General features: G+C 41.9%; 1 protein-coding gene across 3 annotated transcripts; it reads left to right on the top strand.

Annotated features, from left to right (window-relative positions):
- The first annotated feature begins 218 nt into the window (after positions 1–218).
- Positions 219–20,278, top strand: PRR14L (proline rich 14 like). 3 transcript variants are annotated; one of them, XM_066199632.1, is made up of 9 exons: positions 219–270; positions 1,515–2,007; positions 3,075–3,156; positions 4,358–10,667; positions 13,683–13,751; positions 14,540–14,708; positions 15,009–15,115; positions 16,038–16,109; positions 16,705–20,278. In XM_066199632.1, exons 2-9 carry the CDS (start codon positions 1,558–1,560, stop codon positions 16,979–16,981), a joined length of 7,536 nt encoding a protein of 2,511 aa, XP_066055729.1. In that variant the 5' UTR covers positions 219–270; positions 1,515–1,557; the 3' UTR covers positions 16,982–20,278. The 3 variants fall into 3 exon arrangements, with proteins under 3 accessions (XP_066055729.1, XP_066055730.1, XP_066055731.1); XM_066199633.1 differs by lacking the exons at positions 16,038–16,109; positions 16,705–20,278 and having other exon boundaries at positions 4,358–4,423; positions 14,612–14,708; positions 15,009–15,097; XM_066199634.1 differs by lacking the exons at positions 219–270; positions 1,515–2,007; positions 3,075–3,156; positions 4,358–10,667 and having other exon boundaries at positions 13,176–13,751.
- The last annotated feature ends 229 nt before the right edge of the window (positions 20,279–20,507 follow it).

Raw genomic sequence — 20,507 nt, forward strand, 5'->3', positions numbered from 1 at the left:
GCGTCCGGGGCCGCGCGCCACGTGACACCCGCGCCCCACCGTGGGAAGGGGCGGGCGGGACACGCCCACCGCGGGGGCGGGGCCGGAGGGAGCACGGCCCGTTGCGGGGGCGTGGCCGTGCGGGGGGCGGGGCGGTCGCCGCCGGAGGCGGGGCCACAGCTCGGGCTGGCGGGGCTGCGCGCGCCGGCCCCGGATGCGGAAGTGATGCGCGCGGGGCGGGGCGCGGCGCGGCAGGCGCGCGCAGCGGGGCCGGCGGCCGCCGCCGCTCAGGTAACGGCACCGGGCGGGGCGCGGGGCGCGGGGCGGGGCGCGGGGGTGTCCCGGCGCGGACCCGCCTCTTGCGCCCGCCGCCGCCGGCTGGGAGTTGGAACGGGGCCGAGTGGCCGGCGGGGGCCCTGCCCAGCCCGGGCGCGGGGGAGACACCGGCCGTTGTGTAATTACGGAGAGCGGCGATCTCCGGTGCGCTGCCGCAGGGCGCCTGCGGACCCTCGGGGCCGGCCGGTGCGGGGGCCGCTGCCGCGGAGAAGGAGCGGGGCTCGGGGCCGCGTCTGTCGGCGCTGCTGCGGCGCCCGGAACAAAGGGTGGCCCCCGGTCGTGCCGCCGATGCTGGGGCGGCATCGCCGGGAGGGCGATGCTCTCCCAGGGACGAGTGGCCTCGCGTGTTCCCCGGAGGCCGCTGCGAGTTTCACCTGTGTCTGCGCAGGCGGCTCTTGGTTAGGGAGCAGGGATCGACGCTCGGCTGCTCAGCCCGTGTTTTGGTAAACTGAGGAGCCGGTGCTCCTCTGGAGGCCTGGCTGAGCCCGTTGCTGTCCGTTCTCCTCCAGGAGCGATTTGACGGCAGGGTTTTCCCGGTGCCGGCAGAAGCGCTGTCAGCCCCGCCGCAGCTCCTGTGCCGTGCTCACGAAGCAGCGGCCGCGCTCCGGGCGTTCGCTGCTGGGCCCGGGAGGATCCGGGAGCGGGCACAAGGCACCCTCTGTACTGCGTGTCCGGTGCTCAATGAGAGAAGCTGAGAGGAACAGGCCGCTGGCTCATGGCTTAGAAAGTGTTCCTTTGAGGCCGGGAATGTGAAGAAAAGTTGGAGCTTTTTTCCAAAGACTAGAAACTCATGGAGATCCCAGGAAGTCAAACGATGCTTTCGTTTTAGTGAAGGAGGAGGATGTCTGCCCCAGTGATTTGCTTTATAACCTCTTCTCGGGCTTCTCAGAGGATGTGGTTAAATCTGCAGGGAGGTGTTTGAATGTGAAAATGAGGCTTGGGAATAACTATTTGGCTTTACTCTCTTCTTTTGTTCATGCAGCATTTCCTTAGATACTCAAATGTTTCTCAGCACCTTTCTTAAAGACATATTTGGAAGTGTCTTTTTTAAACATATATACTTGAATCTTGAGGAATTAAGCTTTTCCTTTTAATCTGACCCAGGAGTTGGACTTCAGTGATCCTTGAGGGTCCCTTCCAGCTTGGGGTTTTCTATGGTTAATTCAGTGTACGTTGATTTAACATTGCTTCTTTTTTAGGACAAACTGAAAAGCTCAGGGTAACTGATGTTCAACAGCCCTGATGCTCTCATCTGGGGTGGAGTTTCTCCTTGATTCTTCTGTGTCTGCTGTAATAGAGGAGTTGTACACTGGACTGCCCGAGAGCATCTCCACGGAACTCATGGCAGTGCCAGGGACCAGCCTTGCACTGGATGCACAATCTGATGGGCCAGTGCCCGTGCTGGCACACAGGGATGGGCCATGGACTTCTGCCATAGGAAACTTCTGCCAGGAAACGGAGGATTTGGGTGATATGCTCCAGGTGATTTCTCATGGGCCAGCAGAATCCTTTCCTGAAGAATTATTACAGGCTGGAGACCTTGCAGAGGATGAAAAAAGCAGAAAAAGACACTTTAAGAAACTCGACTGTTCTAGTGATGGATACCAGAAAGAAGATGAAGAGGCACAAGGTGCTGAGCACCATCATGCTGAATGTTGTCCTTCAACCCTGGAGGAAAGTTGGTCAGAACGAGTAAGTGAATGCAGAATCCCTGCGTGATAATTTGAATTTAGGGTTAGAGTCACAAGGCAGTGGGTTTGGCAAGGGGTTTCCTGGTTCTTTTTTGTGTCTTCCAGCATAGAATCATAAAATGGTTTGGGTGGGAAGAGAACCTTGAAGGTCATCTTGTTCTAACCCCCTGCCATGGGCAGGGACACCTTCTGCTGGACCAGGTTGCTCAGAGCCCTGTCCAGCCTGGCCTTGGACGTGTCCAGGGGGTGTGTGTGTGTCAGTATCTGGATTATTGTGGGTCCACTGAGAAATTAGACTCAGTAGACCAGCAGTATTTTAAAACATCAATGTTTTCACTTGCTTAAATACTGTTGAAATGGTGGAAGGCAGATACGTACCAGAACAAGGTGCACAGCGGAGTGTTTTACTTTAATTATTGGGTGTTGCATAACACTACAATAATCTGTATCTTTAATTCCAAATTTTTATATCTTTTTATCTGAATTTTTTTAAAAAATTATTTATCGTTATGTGAAATTAAAATCATTAAATTCTTTATAGTCATTCAGTTTTCCCAGATGAATTTTCACGTATTTCTAAATGCAGGTAGTTTGGTTGTGGGATCATGGTTTGGTGGTTTTGTTGGCAGACTTAGGTCATCCGTTCCAGGGTTTGTGGTTTTGAGCACAAGGAATAGAAGAAGGCAAGTTCTAATAGAGACAGAAAATGCACACATCTTCCCAGAAGTCTAGTGGTAATAGTTTGGGGGTGTGAACTAGACTTGGGGACTGGATTACTCTTCTCATTCCAATTTCCAACAATTTGCATTTTAAGCTGTGTACTTACATTTTGGCTGCCACATCACAAGACTTCATTGCTGTTAAATAGAGGCGTTTTGGGGATACATCCTCAGTGCTTGTGTGAAGCCCTCGCAATGCAGGGCTGCCTCTGGCCAAGGCCGATACATCTGGAGGTTTCTTAGTGAATTCCTTGTTCTGAACTAACCCAGCTGAGCAGGTGCAGTCCCTGAGACATGACACACTTCAGAAAATCTAACCATTTCCACTGCTCTTTCTGTCTTGTTTCAGGAGGACCCTCACTTAAACGAGCAAGGGGCAAAGTCTTTGAGAACCTGTTGCACTGAAATTGCAGGATCTCTGAGGAACACAGGTAGTTATTTTAGCTGTACATCCCTATCCAGCCCCTGCTTCTCTCCCGGTTATTTACTGTTGATTTAAAAAGATGAGTGATTGTGGGATGGCTCATTTATTTTGTTTTATGGTAGAAACTATTACCCTGTGTAAGTATAACAATCTCAATGCTTTACTTTTTCCTGGCAGGGTATGTACTTGCCTGAAGACCTTTTCTGTAGAAGACATGTTTTAGTTATTTGTTTCCAAAGCAGAAGAGGTTGTTAATAGCAGATGTTTTGCTTTTCCTTTTGTTTCAAAGGTGGAGTATATGTCAGCAGTAATAGCATATATATATAGAAAGGTATTACTCATTCATTTTTGAGTGGTCTGAAAAATAAAATTAAAAGTGCAGAATCCAAATAAAGAGGACAGCCAACATAATTATAAATTTTGTTATGATCCTCCATAATCTTCTAGCTCCAAGTACTTTGGTCACTTTGCCTGCATCAAGTAATTATTTTCCATTTCCCTGCCTTCTATCTTTACCTAAACCTGTGTTTAGCTGCCGAATCTACTCAGCCATCTAGTCTTGGTGCTTACTAGAAAATAGGGAAAAGATCTGCAGAAGTCTGAGTCAGTATGCTCCCTGTAAAGTTTTGAGTATGAAGATATTCTACAGTAACTGTAATTTTTTTAATTAGCACCTTCTTTGTAATTTTACAGAAAAAGTTTGCAAATAACCCAAATTGCTAGGGCAGATGAGATATGTATTGTTTTCCTGTGGATGAGTTACTGACAGACGTGTCTTCAAGGAAGAAGAAATGGAAATGGCCACACAATGCAGAGCCGTATTTCTAGGCTGGAGCAGATCAAGCCCCAGCTTATGTTGAATTTTGATGTTACAAATCAGCATTATTTTAACGTTGGCCGTGGCTTCCTATGTGTTAAGTTACAGGACCTGCATTCACCTAGTTTGATATTAGAAGAATCTGAAATATACAGGACTGGGAATGTCTGTATTGAAAAGGATTGTCTTTGTTGGCTTTGTGGTGGAATAGTTTGTTCTTTCCTCTAAAGACTTGTTGTAAAATTGTGAGCCTCAATTCTCACTTTTAAGAACATTTTGGTAACCAGCACTGTGCAGAGTGTTGTGTATAACAACAAAAGGTACTTAATAAGCTGAGTGCTTTCTAAATTTAGCATATGGTTCTGATCTGCTTTATTTTTTTCTTATGCAGAAGAAAACCAAGCAAATGTTCAGGTGACAGCTGAAACTCTGCCAAAGCTCACTGAAGAAGTACAAGGTATGAAGGCTGATGGGACTAGGATATTTAGTAAAGCAGGATTCAGGAATGACAGAGTGAGTAAAGGTCTTCCACCTGAGAGCAGTCAATGCCCAGATGTAGACACAGTCATGGCCAGAGCTGGGGTTTCAGAAACCAGCATCTTAGGTTTTTTAGAGCCTTTAAAAGTCACAGACATTGGAGCAGCTACAGATCATCCACAAGAAACAAGTGACTATAGTGGGTCAAAAGCCCATGCTGCCATGCCATTGAGAACAGGGGGGAATGGTGTATCTGTTTTGGAGATTAGAGAAGAAAAGTTACCCAGACAAAATCCTCTTAATGAATTCAGTACGTCACTTGCTAATTGCCAGACTTGTCAGCAGGATGAAGAAAATGATGCTTATGACTACTTTAAGGGTTCTGTACCTGGACACAATGGACCTCGTGAGTTGTTCTCAGCAGAAAGCTGTAGAACACTCTCCACACAAAGTTCTGAAGTTTTATGTCCAGTTCTGAAAAATGTCTGTTATTTGGACTTTGGAAATATGCCACTAGAAAGCAGTTCTGCAGTTCATGGAATTATCAATGAAATCCCCCAGAAGTACCTTCCCCAAAACATCAAACATCACACTCCTTTTGATCATGGAACTGGGTTTTTAGAAAACCAAACCTCCACATCTGTACCAGTAGAGCAGATCTCCATGGTAAGGAACAACGGATTATCTAGTGCAAAAACTGATCCTAGGGAATTTAATGCTACTATGGGAAAATCGTACAGCTCTGAATCTGAAGAGGCTGCTGAAGTCTGGAGAAAAATTGCTGTGGGAGATAACAGTGAAATGTGTAGCTGGCCTGAACCTCAAGATGCTGCTAATTCTGAGCATTGTCATTCTCCAGTTTTTAATTCTGTTGCTTCATCTGCTGAGTTCTCGAAAGAAAGATTTAAAATATTCCTATCAGAAGGTGATAAGTTTAAAAAGGACCAATGGCAATTCTCTGTCAGTGACCCATGCAAGAATGATATAAAAGAAAATCGTTTGTGGGTGGAAACGAGTAACATTGCTTCCCATGAAACTGGGCAGAGAGACAGATGCCTTTATAGTACTGCCAGTAAAATTCCTCCTCTCAGTAACCACAGCTGTCTTGATCTTAGTACCAAGCTAGAAAAAGACTCACCCAAGGCACAACTGCTTGAAAAGGAACCTGAAAGCAATACAACATCAGAAGAGTTGGCTGGTGGTTTAGTTGGAGCTGCAGAAGCCGATAGTAGTGACAGCTTATCCACTGGGAACAAAACAAATTTGTTTCATACACTAAATGTAACTCTACCTCCTGTTTTACAAAAATCAAGAGAACTTCATTATAATGAGTGTCTTCCTTGTACTGCTAATAAAGTTTCGTATAGGGACAAGGCTTGGGATAATCTGTCTAGAAAAGAATTAATTGGTGCTTCTGGAAAAACAGCGAAACAAGTTGCTGAAGTTTTGCTTCATAAAGACAAATTCAAGTCTTCTGTAAATTCCATGACTTTTGATAACCCTAATACAACAAGCAGAGTATCCCAAATGAACATAAAGTCTTCTGCAGGAAAGATGGAGAGAGCGGTCACTGGTTTAGAAAATGAACTTTGTTGCACATGGATTTGCAGTAATCAGAGTACAAAAAAACAGGGTACAGCTGCCAGTACTTCCTGTATTTTATCAGAGAGTACACGTGTGGATGAACTTTTCCTAAACAGTCATTCTTTTGGTGTGGAAGTTGATAAGATTGAAAAAAATGATAATTTGGAAAGAGAGTCTTCATCAGGATATAACAGTAAAGAGGCAATCATCTTTCCAGAACCACACGGCCCTTTGGCACGTGGATCTCTTTTTGAAAGTGACTGGGGCAACAGAGGTATAGCTCTGCATGGGATAAATGACATTCCCAGAGGAAAAACCATGTTTTGCTCAGCATATACTGCAGAGAAGTCTACTGCTACCTTGGCAAGAGATGAGATTTCAAATAAGAATGTGGAGGTTGTGGAACAATTTAATCTTTGTAAGGGAACGGGCCGTGAAATTGTTTATGACAGAGATGAGGCGAAAGAACAGATTGGCATGTGTGCTTCCCAGACACATGAATTTGATAAAACAAGAGCTGTGGATTCCCCAAACGCTCCTGAAAGCAATCAGAGAAATAAGATGAGTGACAGATATTTGAAGAAAAACAGCTGTGCTCATAATTTTGGATTTTCCAACTGTCTGTTAGGCCCATGGAAGAGAGAACTCGACACATGTGAGCAGGCAGAAATGCCATTGCTCACAGCTGATCCCTGCAAGTGCAGCACTTCCACCTGTGATCCACACCCAGCACTTGACAACGTGAAGTGGCATGCTGGCCAAACAGGAGAGACCCTTTGTCCCATGGGAAATCAGCTTCATCCATGTCAGAGTGAGTCTGATGTCCCAGTGCTAGGCAGTGAGCAACGTTTAGAAAGTTCGACCAACCAACTAAACACCGACTTACAAACCATGGGTGGTTCTGTGGAAAGAGAAAAAGCTGGTCCTAATCACAGTGAAAAGGTTCTGCTAAAAACAGTTGGTGACCTGCCTCTGCTAGACCATAAATATGCAAGAGAAGCCAGGTTTGAAGGAGCTCTGCAAGAGAATGTCATGGGTTTGGACTCTTCAATTGGTGTGAAAAATGAACAGTCTTCAGGATACATGGACTCCATCGGTGATCTAATTGAAGAGAAGACAATCAGACTACAAGAACATGAGAACAGATGTGAAAGAAACAATAAAGGAACTCTTGAAGAAAACTTTTCTGATGGCAGACCACACTGCTCACAGCAGGCTTGTTTTATCAAATGTGCAAAAGAGAAAGCAAAGCTGGTGTTTGCAGGAAACAGAACGCAGCAATCTTTGCCAAAGATTAAGTCGTTGGTGGAGAACCAGGAAAATACAATTAGTGCTCAACTTCTGCCCATTTCATCAACTCATGGGAGTCTTTCATACAAGCCAGAAAATAGGAGTGTGCTTTCAGATACGGAAAACAGAGAAAGTCTGAGTATAAATCCTATCTTAAATAACTCTTGCTTCCAGTTAACTTTTGAGCCTGGTAAAGAAACTGATGCTCAAAGGGGCATTGGTCCATCTCATTTTGGAAAGTTTGACATCCAAGAATCTTGTGTTGAGACTCAGGCAGATTCAGAAACTCTGTCAGCTCTGAATTCTCACATCTCTCAGCCTGAGAAAGAAAAGTTGTGTATGTCACCTGAGAATACACAAAGAGATAATTGTGATTCATCTTCAGCTGAAGTTTTTAGCAAAGATACTTCAATGACAAAAATTCTTTCTGTAACAATTTCTGTGAAGAAAAAAACCAGCAATATTGAGGTTCCATCTTCAGGGAGTGAATCAGCAGCTGGCTCTCAGTATGATCCCAAAAGCTCAAGAGTTTGTGCCCACAGCAAAGAAAGTCTGAAAGGTGAGAGGCTTTGCACGTCAGCTGTAAGAGACATGGACATGAGCTCACCCAGAAGTCTTCCCAGTGAAGAGACGTTAAAGAATACAGATAAGCTGGAAAATATAAATGTGCTTTCAGATATGGAAAACAGAGAAAGTCTGAGTGTAACTTCTATCTTAAATAATTCTTGCCCGGAGTTAACTTCTGAGGCTGGTAAAGAAACTGATGATCAAAGGGGTGTTAGTGCATCCCATTCTGAAAAGTTTGACATCCAAGAAACTTCTGATGAGACTCAGGTGGATTTAGAAACAATGTCAGCTCTGAACTCTCACATCTCTCTGCCTGAGAAAGAAAAGCTGTGTATGTCACCTGAGAATACACGAAGAGATATTTCATCTTCAGACAAGAAATTTAACAATGATACTTCAATGACAAAAATTCTTTCTGTAACAATTTCCGTCAAGAAAAAATCCAGCAATATTGAGGTTCCATCTTCAGGGAGTGAATCAGCAGCTGGCTCTCGGTATGGTGCCAAAAGCTCAAGAGTTTGTGCCCACAGCAAAGAAAGTCTGAAAGGTGAGAGGCTTTGCACGCCAGCCATGAAAGACATGGACATGAGCTCACCAAAAAGTCCTCCCAGTGAGGAGAAATTTAAGAATATCTGTGTAGAAGAGAAGATAGGAAAAGAGGTAGCCCCTAGAGGAAGGTTGGCCAAAGATTGTCGATGGTCCTTGTTGGAAGATTCTAAAGAGTCTGGTAGCAAAATAGTCCCCCTCAGGACTGAGAATTATGGAAAGGTTTTGGAAGAAATCCCAAGATCCAAACTAAATAATCTTTCAAAAGAAAGACAAAATGATACAAAGCTCCCAAACTTGGCAGGTACCAGTGCACTTTCACAAACTGTGCATGATCATGAGGCTGGAGCTGTATCTGACACAGGGGCTGCCCCAGAAGTGCAGGATGATACAACGCCCACATTTTCTCCACCTCTGAGCACACTATCAGACAGTTGCAAAGAGCCATCCCCAAACTGTGTGGTTTGCAGTGAAGTGTGTGTGCCTTACAAATTAAATGCACGGAGCAAAGATAATGTAAAGGAGGTAACAGAAGGCCAGGACAAAGTACCAACTCATGCAGTTTGCAAGGAAAATGGGGCTTTAGGTTCAGAGAGACTTGATCAAATACAGAAACTTCAAAAACCCAAACAAAAGAAGTATGGAAAGATGGAAGTACATCAGTTGGGCAAGGCACAACAAGAACAGAAGTTAAAACAGCAGGAGAAAGCAAAAATCATACTGCAACCAAGTATGTTGCACAGTTCTGAACTCTTATGCAGCTCTTCAGCTGACTTGATGACATCTAGAAATGCGAAGTCTGGAGGCCCTTCAGAGATTTTTGCCGTAAGAGGCAGTGAAAATACACTATGTAGCACTTTACAAGAAGTTAGAAGGCCAAAGATTACCACAGATGTTATTAGTTCACAGTTTTTGAAGACTCAGGATTCAGAAATGGAAAACCTGAACCTTAATTCAGGGTATGATGGGATCCCTGGTGCCTTTGGAACTACAAATAAACGAAGAGGAACTACAAATAAACTAAGAGGACCTCTTCCATTAAAAATACAACCTGGAAGGACATGCAAAAAAGTTCCCATATTGTGTCAGCTAAAATCCGTAAGAAAAATCAAAAAAATTAAAAGTTCACCTTTCTCTGAGATTCCCCTGGAAATATTCCCTAAACAGGAAAACACGCTTCTGGAATCTTTGTACTTTCCATGTAAACCACTGACAGTGGAAAAGGAAACAGCCATGAGATTTGCGCATATGCCAAGGCAGAGGGCCAAGAGGTGCAGTTTGTTGAACAGCTTGAAATTCAGAAAATGTACCAAAGAACCAGCATTGTTGAGCAAGTTGTCTGCAATGGCCAGCAAGCTCCTGGCCCCTGCCAAAAGCAGCCGTAACTTAGAACCTCTGCCATATTCTTCTGAAATTCTTTCAGTGGGTGACAGGTACAGCCAATGTAGATCTAAAAATCTCTTGGAAGCCTTTTCTTGCATTAACAGGAACGTACACTCACGCTGGGCTGACAGCTGGTGCACCAAGATGTTCAGCTTTCAGCCTTTGGCACTTTATCCTGTAGAAACTACCAAAATACTTTCTTCGGACTTAAGCCACACGCCTCCAACCTCTTTCTTGGACACCTCAGTTTTCCCAATTTCTTTTCACATAAAACTGGACTCCAGTCCTGTGACAGACCTCAGAGGGATTACATCCCAGCACTCTGTGCATCACAGCCCTGTTTTCAGAGAAACTCCAGCACCAGCTTCAAAGTGGACTTTGTCTTTTCTCCTATCTCAGAGCTGTTCAGATACAACAGCTCTCGAGGAAGATTCCAGTGTAAATAATGAGCTTCATTCCTCTCACTCCACAACAACCCCCAGGACTGTTGCTGTTCACCCTGACCCTGGAAGAAACCCTGTAGCTGGAAGAAGAGGAGGTTGTTCCACGCTTGGCCTTCACACAGTGTTAGCACTTTCTTCCCCTGGATGTTACAGGATTTGGACAAGAAGAAGAAACCTAACCAGCCATATTCCTACCATCCAGAGACTGTTCATATCGCAGCTGGCACAGGGTTTGAAAGGGGACAGGTACCCGAGGTGTGTGTCCGATGAGCTCGTCTCCTCATTGCCATACTCGCTGGGCAGGGTATTGTCCATATGGAGTCAGCACGGTCCTTCTGCCCGTCCTTCCGAAATCACTCCGCTTCATTCCAGTCACTGCAAGTGGCAACCAAGTGTGGGCATCGACAACAGGTAAAACCCATCAACTTATTTCTGAGATTAAATGTGTGCAGGGTATATACTTGCTCCTTTTTGGGAGGGAGAGGGTAATTGCAGCTTGCACTGGAGGGTCAGTTTCTCCTGTTCCAGATCTACACATTCTGCTCCAGCAATGGCTCAACGTGGAAGATCCTTTATTACAGAACAGTCTGTTAGCTGAATTTAAATATACTTGCCTTCACTTCTTTTAATACTATCCTGTTTTGGCAGAATGGCTAACTCTATTTTCTTCTCCCTTGCAAAATATACACACCATGCATCAGAGTATATAATGCAAAAGGTGAGCTACTTCATTAGGTCTATTCAGAGTGACTGCAGAGGAACTGGATTTCTGAGGTAGGAAAGTTTTTTTCAGAGGTCTGAGCCACAAATACCCCTTGGAACCAAATGCTCAATATCAGGTTAGGAAGAACTGTAAAGGGCGGGGGGTGTCATTCAGTAACATTTTTACTTGTGTTCCATGACCATTCTATGCTAATTGAAACCTCTTTATGCATGCTATGGCTTTTCATATGTGATGTTGACACGAGCAAACGTAGCTCCAGTTAACATTGGTAATGAATTTTTCTCTGTGTGTCAATCTTGTTATGAGTGGGAAGAGGACTGAAATCTACTTTGCATATTTGATTTTACTTTGCTATGAGCATTTAAGATCATTTTGCTAATAAGAAGAATGAAAGAAGTTCCTAGCTCTGTGACAGGAGTTTTGCATGCCTTTGAGCAAAGATTTTGCCCTTTATCCCTCAGTAACACAGAGCAGTTCAGTTCCTGGTTTTGTTGCCTTGCAATTCCGGGACAGAGAGCTCATGAGCACTGTAGCAAAGTCTGTTTAATTAATTGTTTTGATTAGTGTGGCAATCTGTAGCGAACTGTTGAATTTAGCCTATGTCACAGATTGACTCAAGTGTAACCAAAAATCTTGCCACATAACCAATGCTGCATTTTGTTTTATATAAATGGATAACATATCTAAAAGTTTATCACTTGTTACTATAAATTCTAATGTCTGCCAAAGGTGTGAGTGAGCTTATGAAAGCACTGCTCCATTCTGGAGTTGTGTGCACTAAAAGAATTAAGTTGAATAATGGCATGGAGACAACTTGCAGCACATTTTATGGGACATGCTTCCATTTTCATTCCATACTCTGAAAATGATCATAGCAGTACAGTTTGACCACTAAACTTAAAAATTACACATCGTTAAAGACAAAACAAAGATCTTTTTAAAACTTAGTTGTGAATTAGTGTGAATTTAGTGGTTTTGATTGCTGTGGCGTCACAAGGAAGCTGTCCTTGGACTGGGAGATCAGAACTTGGGGGTTTTCCCACACCCTTAAGTCTGCAGGCTCCTCAGCAGCTCGGGACTGCATATCCAGTTAGCTCATGTGTAAGAGGATTTCATTCCTGACGTAAAGAGTAATTGGAAAGCTGTCTGCTTTGCTATGAGTGATCTTTTTCCCAAAGGGAGAGTATTCAAATCAAACCTTTTCACTTCAAGTGAAAAATAAGCCAGAGTTAAAATACCCTAAAACTCAGTTTGTTTTTTTTTCTCTAAAATACCTTACAACTATGTATGTGAAGCAGACATAAATCTGTCCCACTCAGATGTTTGGTATGTAAATATAAGAGGTGTGTTTGGTGCAGTTTTATACTGCATTTTCAGTATATTTTTCTATATTTTCTGTATTTTCAATAGAGCATTTTCAGCTCTCACTGTGACAGAAATCTTTGCCTGTTTTAAGATAATTAAAAATCAGAAAAATCAAAAAGTTCCCTGCAGGCCATTTTCATCTAGAAAAGATTTGTTCTCTTTTAAATATTTCACTCACAATTAGTGTTCTTAATAACCAGAAGAACAAGTAGTTGTCCTACCTGACTTCCACTGTCCCCTCCACTGTCAATAACAGAAGTATTCTTCTGATGAAGCTTTTTTCCTAATTAAGGCTTATTTGAATTAAAAATTTCTGAAGTGATTTCCTCTGTCCTTGTAATTTTGTATTATTATTGCATAAACAATAAGCTCTGTCTCTAACAGAGAGGGCTTTGCTGCAGGTTGATACAGGTTCCAGTAACACTGGGACAGTGAGTGTAATGTTGGAACGTTACAGTTCTGACATAAGTGATAGACAGAAAAATTGGGTCTTTCTGACCTCTTTATGAATAGTTGGTGCTATTCCCTGTGCTTCCAGCATGGCTGGTTCTAATTTCCTTTGTAGAATTCCAGTCTGGCTGTAACATCTTTGCTTTAGAACAGTGAAGTGCATTTCACTGTTGGTTTGAGAGAGCAGCAAATACAAGATTTGCTGCTGAATGTAATAAAAGTTGTCCCAAGTGATTTCCTGCTATTAACAGTATGGACACAAAAGTAAAGCTTAATATCAAAGGACACAGAGCTGCTGTGCTGACTTTTATGCCATAGAATTCTGGTTATTACCAACCCTTATAGAAAGGCATTTGGTTATTCCAGTCAAGTAAGGGTATTGGAGGCTGTGGGAGTTAGAGGCAACAGGGAGTTAATTTAATGGAAGTACTTCATTTCACCTGATACTGTTGCCATTATGTACTATTTTATTTAGTAACCAGATCCTTCAAGGGTTTTTGGTTACTTTAATTGTAAAAACTTGGGGTTTTGAATGAGCAATGTAGACTTTCATAGAAAGAATTAAAATTTTCAAACTTTAATAATTATGGAGAAATAATTACGACTTTCAATATTACTGTCTCACTCTCCTTCTGTGCCTTTCCTTTTCTCATTACTACCATTTTTAAATGAAAGTAGGACAGTTTCCCTAACAATGAAATCTAGTGGCCTAAACAGCACCATGTGGCTTTCTTTTGTATCATTTTAGTCTTTCATTCTCATTCCTGATATGAGCATCTTGTCTTACAGTCCAGTTTATACTAATGATTTTTCCCTCATCTTTTTATAGTGTAGACCTAACTTCTGCCTGTCTTGTTTTGTTTTTTTTCATTCCTCTTTTGACCCAGCTGTGCCATGTTACCACACTCACCTGTACAGAGTATGGGAGCACTGCAGAGCGCAGGCCATGCGATACGGTGAGTCTGGGGATGCGGATGTTCATTCTGAGTAGTGGGCCCAAAACCTTCCTCAGAAAGCCATTGCTTACGTCATCTTGGCTTTCAGCTTTTGGCAGTTCACTCCCAGAACAGCTTTCTGATTAGGCAGTGGATGAGGTAAGCTGACGGGGTGATGTAATGTAGACGAGTGGAGGGGCAGTTATGCAAACGCCACATAGATCATTGCACAGAACAGTTCTGTTACTTTCAACTTCACTTCTTATGAAATGAGTATGTGAAACTATAGAAGTTTGATTCCTTACTTGGATAGAAATTTGACTCCTTACTTGGATATAAGTCCTTTCTGCCTGAGCAACTGGATAGGTGCTGAAACTTCTCTCTATTCCTTCTAAGTGTAGGCATGGCAGGTATCAAAGCTGTATTTTAAGGTTATCTGTAAACAAAAAGTGTGATTAATAGTTGTGTCAAAGAAATTTGCTGGCAGAAACAGAGGATTGATCCCTTTCTATCAGTAGTTGATAAATAGAGCTGTATACTGTTTAGCTGTATGAAAAGGAAGAGAGTGGGTTTAAAATTACATGTTCAAATACTCTGGCAGTTTAGTTAGTGTCAGTATCAGAGCCGGCTGCAGCAGGTTTGGGTGGGATGTGTGTACCAGAGTTCACTTACTTGGGCAATTTCTGTGAACTGTGTTGGCTTTTTGTGCCCATAATTGCAATTTAGGACCATCTCCTGAGAGCATGGAATGCTCTTGCAGTATCAGTTGGGTATCAATGTACACGTGTTTCATTCTTTCTCTCTTACAGTCTGGAAACTTCATTCCCTTTTCCGTTACCAAAGCCTCATGCACTTCCAGAGTCATTGCCATCTCCCCCCAGGCTTTCAGCATCTGAGCTCCAAATCCCTGCCCTTGATGAAGCAGATGCTTCTGTTCCAGCCTGTCTGAGATCCCAAGATGACACAGAACTGAAAAAAGTGAGTCCATATTATATTTTAAATCTCTCAGACTCTTGCTTCTCCAGAAGCTGAAGCTGCTGCTGCTGGATATTATCAAGTAACTGTTAAAGATGAGGAGAAAAAACAGGCTGCAGGTCCTACTCTGTGCTGCTGCTTGCTTTGATTCAAGCAGAAAGAAGGTAGCAGACCAGAGAGGAATGTTTATTCTATAGATCATGTATATTCAGAATAAAAGGAAAGTCTGTTGACTACTGTGGTTTTAATTTCCTTGATTTTAACTTTTCTTTTCCTTCTTCCTTTCTTTCTTTCTTTCTTAAGACTGAGCCAGAAAAGAGGCCAAAGAAAGTCTCACAGATCCGAATCAGGAAAACTGTTCCTAAGCCAGACCCTAACCTTACTCCAATGGGACTACCCAAACCAAAAAGGTGAGCAGTACCTCTGAAATGGGCTCAAAATATATGAGTGTAATCATTTCAATAAATGTTTCTCTTACCACCACTGTTTTATACAGCCCCACTTGAGTGACATCTGATGTTCAGTTCCTTTACAAGAAATGACTGACACAGCTCTATCAACTGGATCAAAACTACTGACTGGAGTTTAGGCAAAATGTGAAAAAGCAAGCTGCAATGCAGTCATTTTTAAATTCTAAAGAAGAAAGAAGTTTTTATTGATCGTTATAAAGTGAAAATCAGTCCACCTGCAGTGCACAGTGAGATAAAGTGATCTATTAGGAAGTTCTGTTGATGCAAATTGTGTTGAAGGTTTTCACATTTCTTCCTTTGTTTGGGGTATGATCTTAGGGAAGCATTAGTTCACTGAAAGTGTGGAGAACCACAGTGCCAGATGTTGATAAAGTTTTCCAATCAGTCATCTAGTGCGATTGCTAGTCATACTTCATCTAGTGTGACTTCTGTCCTAAACACGGGTACCACCTTTGACAAAGGAATGCATTTCTTCAGAGATTTGCTTGGTAATTGTCAATACCTAAAATCAGTCTCGAGATGAAGTATTAATCTGTTAAACTGTAAGACTTTTTCACAGCTTTCACAAAAGAGTGAAGGGGATTTCCCCTTTTGAGCATCATTATTTCAAAGTATCACAGAGTGCTGGAAGGAATATTGACCTCTGCAAAAAGGGCAAGTCTTGACACCAACCTTATAAAAACCCTGTATGAAATGATGTACTTAATGAGCTCATTTTTCATTCCTCCTTGTTCTCAATTAGTTAAAGCACAATTAGTATAGTATAGAATACAAACAGTACTTGTTTCTTGTAAATCTGCCTGCTGTGAAGAGGGTGTTTTGAGGTTCTTCCTTCTAGATTGATTTGTCATTACTTTTTCAGGCTTAAGAAGAAAGAATTTAGTTTAGAAGAAATTTACACAAACAAGAACTATAAGTCCCCTCCTCCTGCCAGGTTGGTTCTGCTTCCTAATAAGAAAACTTAAGATAAATGTTAATAATTAGTGGGGGGGAGAGAGGAGATGAAAGGTGTATGAAAGCTAAGAGGGAAATATATTCTTAAAATTGGTCTAGTTTAAACTGCTAGAGAAAGTTAATTTCAAAATAGTATCTTTTACTGTTTGGATGGGAAAAAGTGAAATAGAATATGAATGAAGAATTTGCAGCTGGTTAAGTATGGATTTGTATATTTTTTCATCTATCCATTTATTCCAGTCTCCATCAAAGTACAGTACTTTTCAAAATTCAAATAACATGTTCTTTAAAATACTAACAATAACGGCCTGTCATCAAATGTTCAAACCTAGTTATTCTGTAAAATCAAGATTCTATAATTGTGCTTTTGAACTGAAATACAAAGAGATTCTACCCAAATGTCTGTGCAGCAGTAACTCAGCTGGCAGTAATGTGCATTACAAGAGGTGTGAGGAGGCTGTAAAAATGTAAAAGTTAAAGTGTGTTCACCTGGGTTCTGAAATCCCCCAGTCTCCCTGTCAGCATAAGGTGACTGCTGCTAAAGGATTCATGAGTTCTGTTCTTGCCTTTCCCAGGAGCTTGGAAACAATCTTTGAGGAGCCCAAGGAGAAAAATGGACACTTGATCTCTGTCAGCCAGCAAAAGAGAAAGCGGATTCTAGAGTTTCAGGACTTTACTCTTCCCCGGAAAAGGAAGACACGAGGCAAAATCAAAGCAGTGGGTAGCTTCACCCGAGCAAAAAGAGCTGCACTGCAGAGTGCAGAGTTAGATGTTCTTCTGAGTCAGAAGCTAATGGACCTTGAAGCCTTTTTTGCAGAGGAGGTTGGGCAGGAGCAGGCCTCCAGCATCTGAGGGAGCCACTTAGCTGGAAATGGTCCAGTCAGCTTCTTTAGTATTTTCTTCTTGGGAGAATTCTACTGACTTCTTCATACCTTACTCTGTCACTCTGTTCTAACATCTGATAATCAGTTTTCGGCTGTGAGCCTCTTTAAGGTGCTATTTTTTTGTTGTTTTTAAATGCTGTTGGAGGGATTCTTTTAAGTCCCTGTTTGAGTGTAACACAGCCACATGAAATTTACCCTTCCTTTCTCAACCTCTGGAAATTACTGCTTATATTTAATTAATTATGTTTAAATATCTTTTGGGGGTAGAGTAGGAGTGTCAAGGAGGGAGTAGTGCACCTTCAGTGATGCTAGAACTCTGTACTCCAGATCATTTGCACATTTGTTGCTGTTACTGTAATGGCTATTTTTAACAAGCTGACAAATGAGATATGGTGTTTGATAAAGAAAAATTCTAGCAAACACATTCTTGATATACCACTAACCTTTCGATAATTACAAGTAGCTGTCTAGGTTTGCATTCAACTGTTTCTTCCTTCTGTTAACTTAGAAGGTTCCTTCTAAGTTTCTTTGCCCTTTCTGGCTCCAGGCAGCAGAAGCCCCACGTAATTAGACTTTAAATAACTTGCACTTTGTATATGTTTCTTTTAACATGATTCAACTCCAAAAAGGTAATGTTTTAAGGAAAAATGGTGCCCAGTACTATTTTTTCCCAAACAGCAGGTTTTTTTTACTTACTTGGCTGATGCCAGCCTCTTCTCCAGAGGAAAAGGTAATTGGTCCATGAGATGTTAAGCTGCACGATACCTAGGCAGAGATTTTTATTGAACTGAGCTGAGCTGCTGCATGCAGGGAACACCAGCAAAATCTCTGATACTTGTTTTAAAGTTATTTTAATTCCATTCATACTAACTTGATTTTAATGTCAACAAGAAGGGGGTTTTTTTACCATTTTAGATTTACAATTCCTGTAGCTCATAATTATATATTCTCTGTACAGCACAGTTGTATAATAGCCAGTGTTGTACAAAGAGCCTCGGAGTATGTGGACATTGTTTTCATTATGTAAGGCCATATGTAATCATCTGATGCAGCACTGGGCAATTTCTCAGCTCTACCTTTGGAAGGAAGAGAGCTCCCTTCTGGCATAACTTCTGTTAAACTTAACTTGCTAGCTGCAGTTCAGGTAATTTCTGTCCCTTAGTGCCTAGAGAAGTTATTCAGGCAAAGCTGTTGTTGCTGGGATGCTCAAATTTAATTAGTCTGTTCTTTCTTTCACTTGTGACTTGAACTTGCACTTTCTTATTTATCTACCCATATAATAGAGTTTCTATATACCTTCAAATTGAGCAAATATCTAGTGGGTGGGTATTTTTTATAAAGTCCCAATAAATGCAAGACTGCAAATACCATCATTTTCTTCTGTTGCTCTACCACTTCTGTTACTGACCAAACAGAAAACTAAATGTTACCAAGCAATCTGTTGAATTTCAGAGCTTTGAGAGTAGAGGAACGGAAGAGGATTATTACACTGTGTGTGCCTGAGTCTTAAATCTAATCTGGGTTTGTTTTGCTCCCAGCTTATGTGCTGGGATTTCTAAAAGTTTATATTCTTGTTTTTAAGGCTAATTATCTTTAATCAGGAAGACTGCAGAAAAGAGAGGAGTGCGCACTTAGAGTAGTAGTGTTTGGAGTTTGAGGGTAAAATAGCTAAGCAAACTTTGAACATATTGACAGAGTATTTTTCTGGTTAACCTATTGGGCTGTTGTAGAACATTCTAATTGATCCTCTTTATTTTTGTAAAAAGAAATCCCTAAAAAACAAAGATCAACTGCCTCCTAAAAAAATGTTTGAAAGTTTCCCTGTGCTGGCTTATTAGCCCAATTACTGACTAGTCGGAAGCAGTAGCAAGAGTGAGAGATATATTTTTATGGATTTATGCTATAGAATGGGATTGTTAGAGAGCATTCATTCACCTTCTATTAATATGGGAGGCTTCCAGTGCTGTGACGCAATTAAGCTGTAACCTTACTGGGGCTTTCAAGGACATAAAGATTGGGGTGGGGGGGTGCAGAAAAAGTTCAGACCTCTAATGTGCTTCAAAACATGGAATGTGTTGAGTCTTTTCCTTTGGGTTATGTTGGGGTTTTTTTGTTTTGTTTAGGGTGGGTTTTTTTATTCCCTGCTTTCTCTTGTTTCTCGTTGCATTGAAATACGAGTTCTTAACTTTTTTCTAGAAGCTACAGCAGAGAGAGCAGAGCAAAGAAAACACTCAAATTCTCTTCAGTTTACAGTAATTGGAGGAGTTACAAAATGATGTTGCAGTTGTCTAGCTTCTCCCAGACCTTAGTTTGTGGAAACCCAAATACACAGCATTATTCTCTTTTGGTTTAGTGTTTGTATGATGATATAAGCTAGTGGAGACCAAGCATCTCTTCCCCCCTCCAGCATACAGGTGTCAGTCCTGCTTGTGCACTTTTTTGTTTCTTCCTTTCCCACCTCTGTTCCTGTTTACAGCGCTCATGGAACAGCCATGTTCCTTGTGGTTGCTGCTTGTACACTGGGAGTGATGACTGGGCAAAAGCTGGGCATTTGCCATTCTGAGCTGCTTCTGTCACAGATAATTGAAAGACAAAAGTGTAGAGGATTCATCTTTTGGGGTCTTGCATACATCCCTAGCAGGAGGATATGTACACTTGCCTTTTCATTAAGCAAACCCACTCCAGTGAGGATGTTTTTGTATCACCATAGAAAGTACATCACAGACTGATGACTAGAACAGCTTGAGAAGGGATTGCAAAGCTTTTGCCATGTCCTGTCTCTTAGTAAGTTATGCAGAGCCAGGCAGCTCTTTGCTAAATTTGCTGATTGTTAGAAATAGAAAGATCACTTTAAAAAGAAAAAAGAAAGGAAGAAAAAAAATCGTTTTCATCATGCTGTGACTGGAGCAGCTAAGGCTCCTTAATGTATGGAACAGCATTTGCCTGGCTGGCTTTGAGTTCTGGTAGTTGCTGGATATGATTTCCTGCAAGCAGTTCTCATTCACTGTATTTTATTTCAGGTGGGCCTTTGGTATATTATGTTCCAGGTGCTTTTCTAGAATATGGATGGTAACCGTGGATTAAAAGTCTGTATGATGCTATCAAGTTAACAAATAGCTCAATGAGAATTTGTACAATTGTGCCATTAGCCTCCATCATGCTCTTGGCATTTTGTTTCTGTTCAATATTGTGTGAATCTAAAATTTTACTGTTTCTTTTGTGTGTGTTTTTAATTTATGGAAATAAATTTTTTCTGAGAACCTTTCAGGTTTTTAAGGCCTTTAGGCTTGTATGGGTAAATATGCATGATAATATGTCTTGCATGTGGGGGGAAGGTCAGATCTCCAAAGAGATCAGCGCTGTTAAGTAACAGGGTGTGCTGTTACTGAGGCACAGAGCAGCAGTTCTGCTGTTCCTTCATCCCGGCCTGGGAGATGTTAAGCATGATCTCAGCTGCTATTCAGAGCACTGAGGCAGCACCCATCTCTTCAGAC

Source organism: Chamaea fasciata, unplaced genomic scaffold, assembly GCF_029207755.1.
Source record: "Chamaea fasciata isolate MVZ Bird 193981 ecotype frontalis unplaced genomic scaffold, bChaFas1.0.hap1 SCAF_18, whole genome shotgun sequence".
NCBI classification, from domain to species: domain Eukaryota; kingdom Metazoa; phylum Chordata; class Aves; order Passeriformes; family Sylviidae; genus Chamaea; species Chamaea fasciata.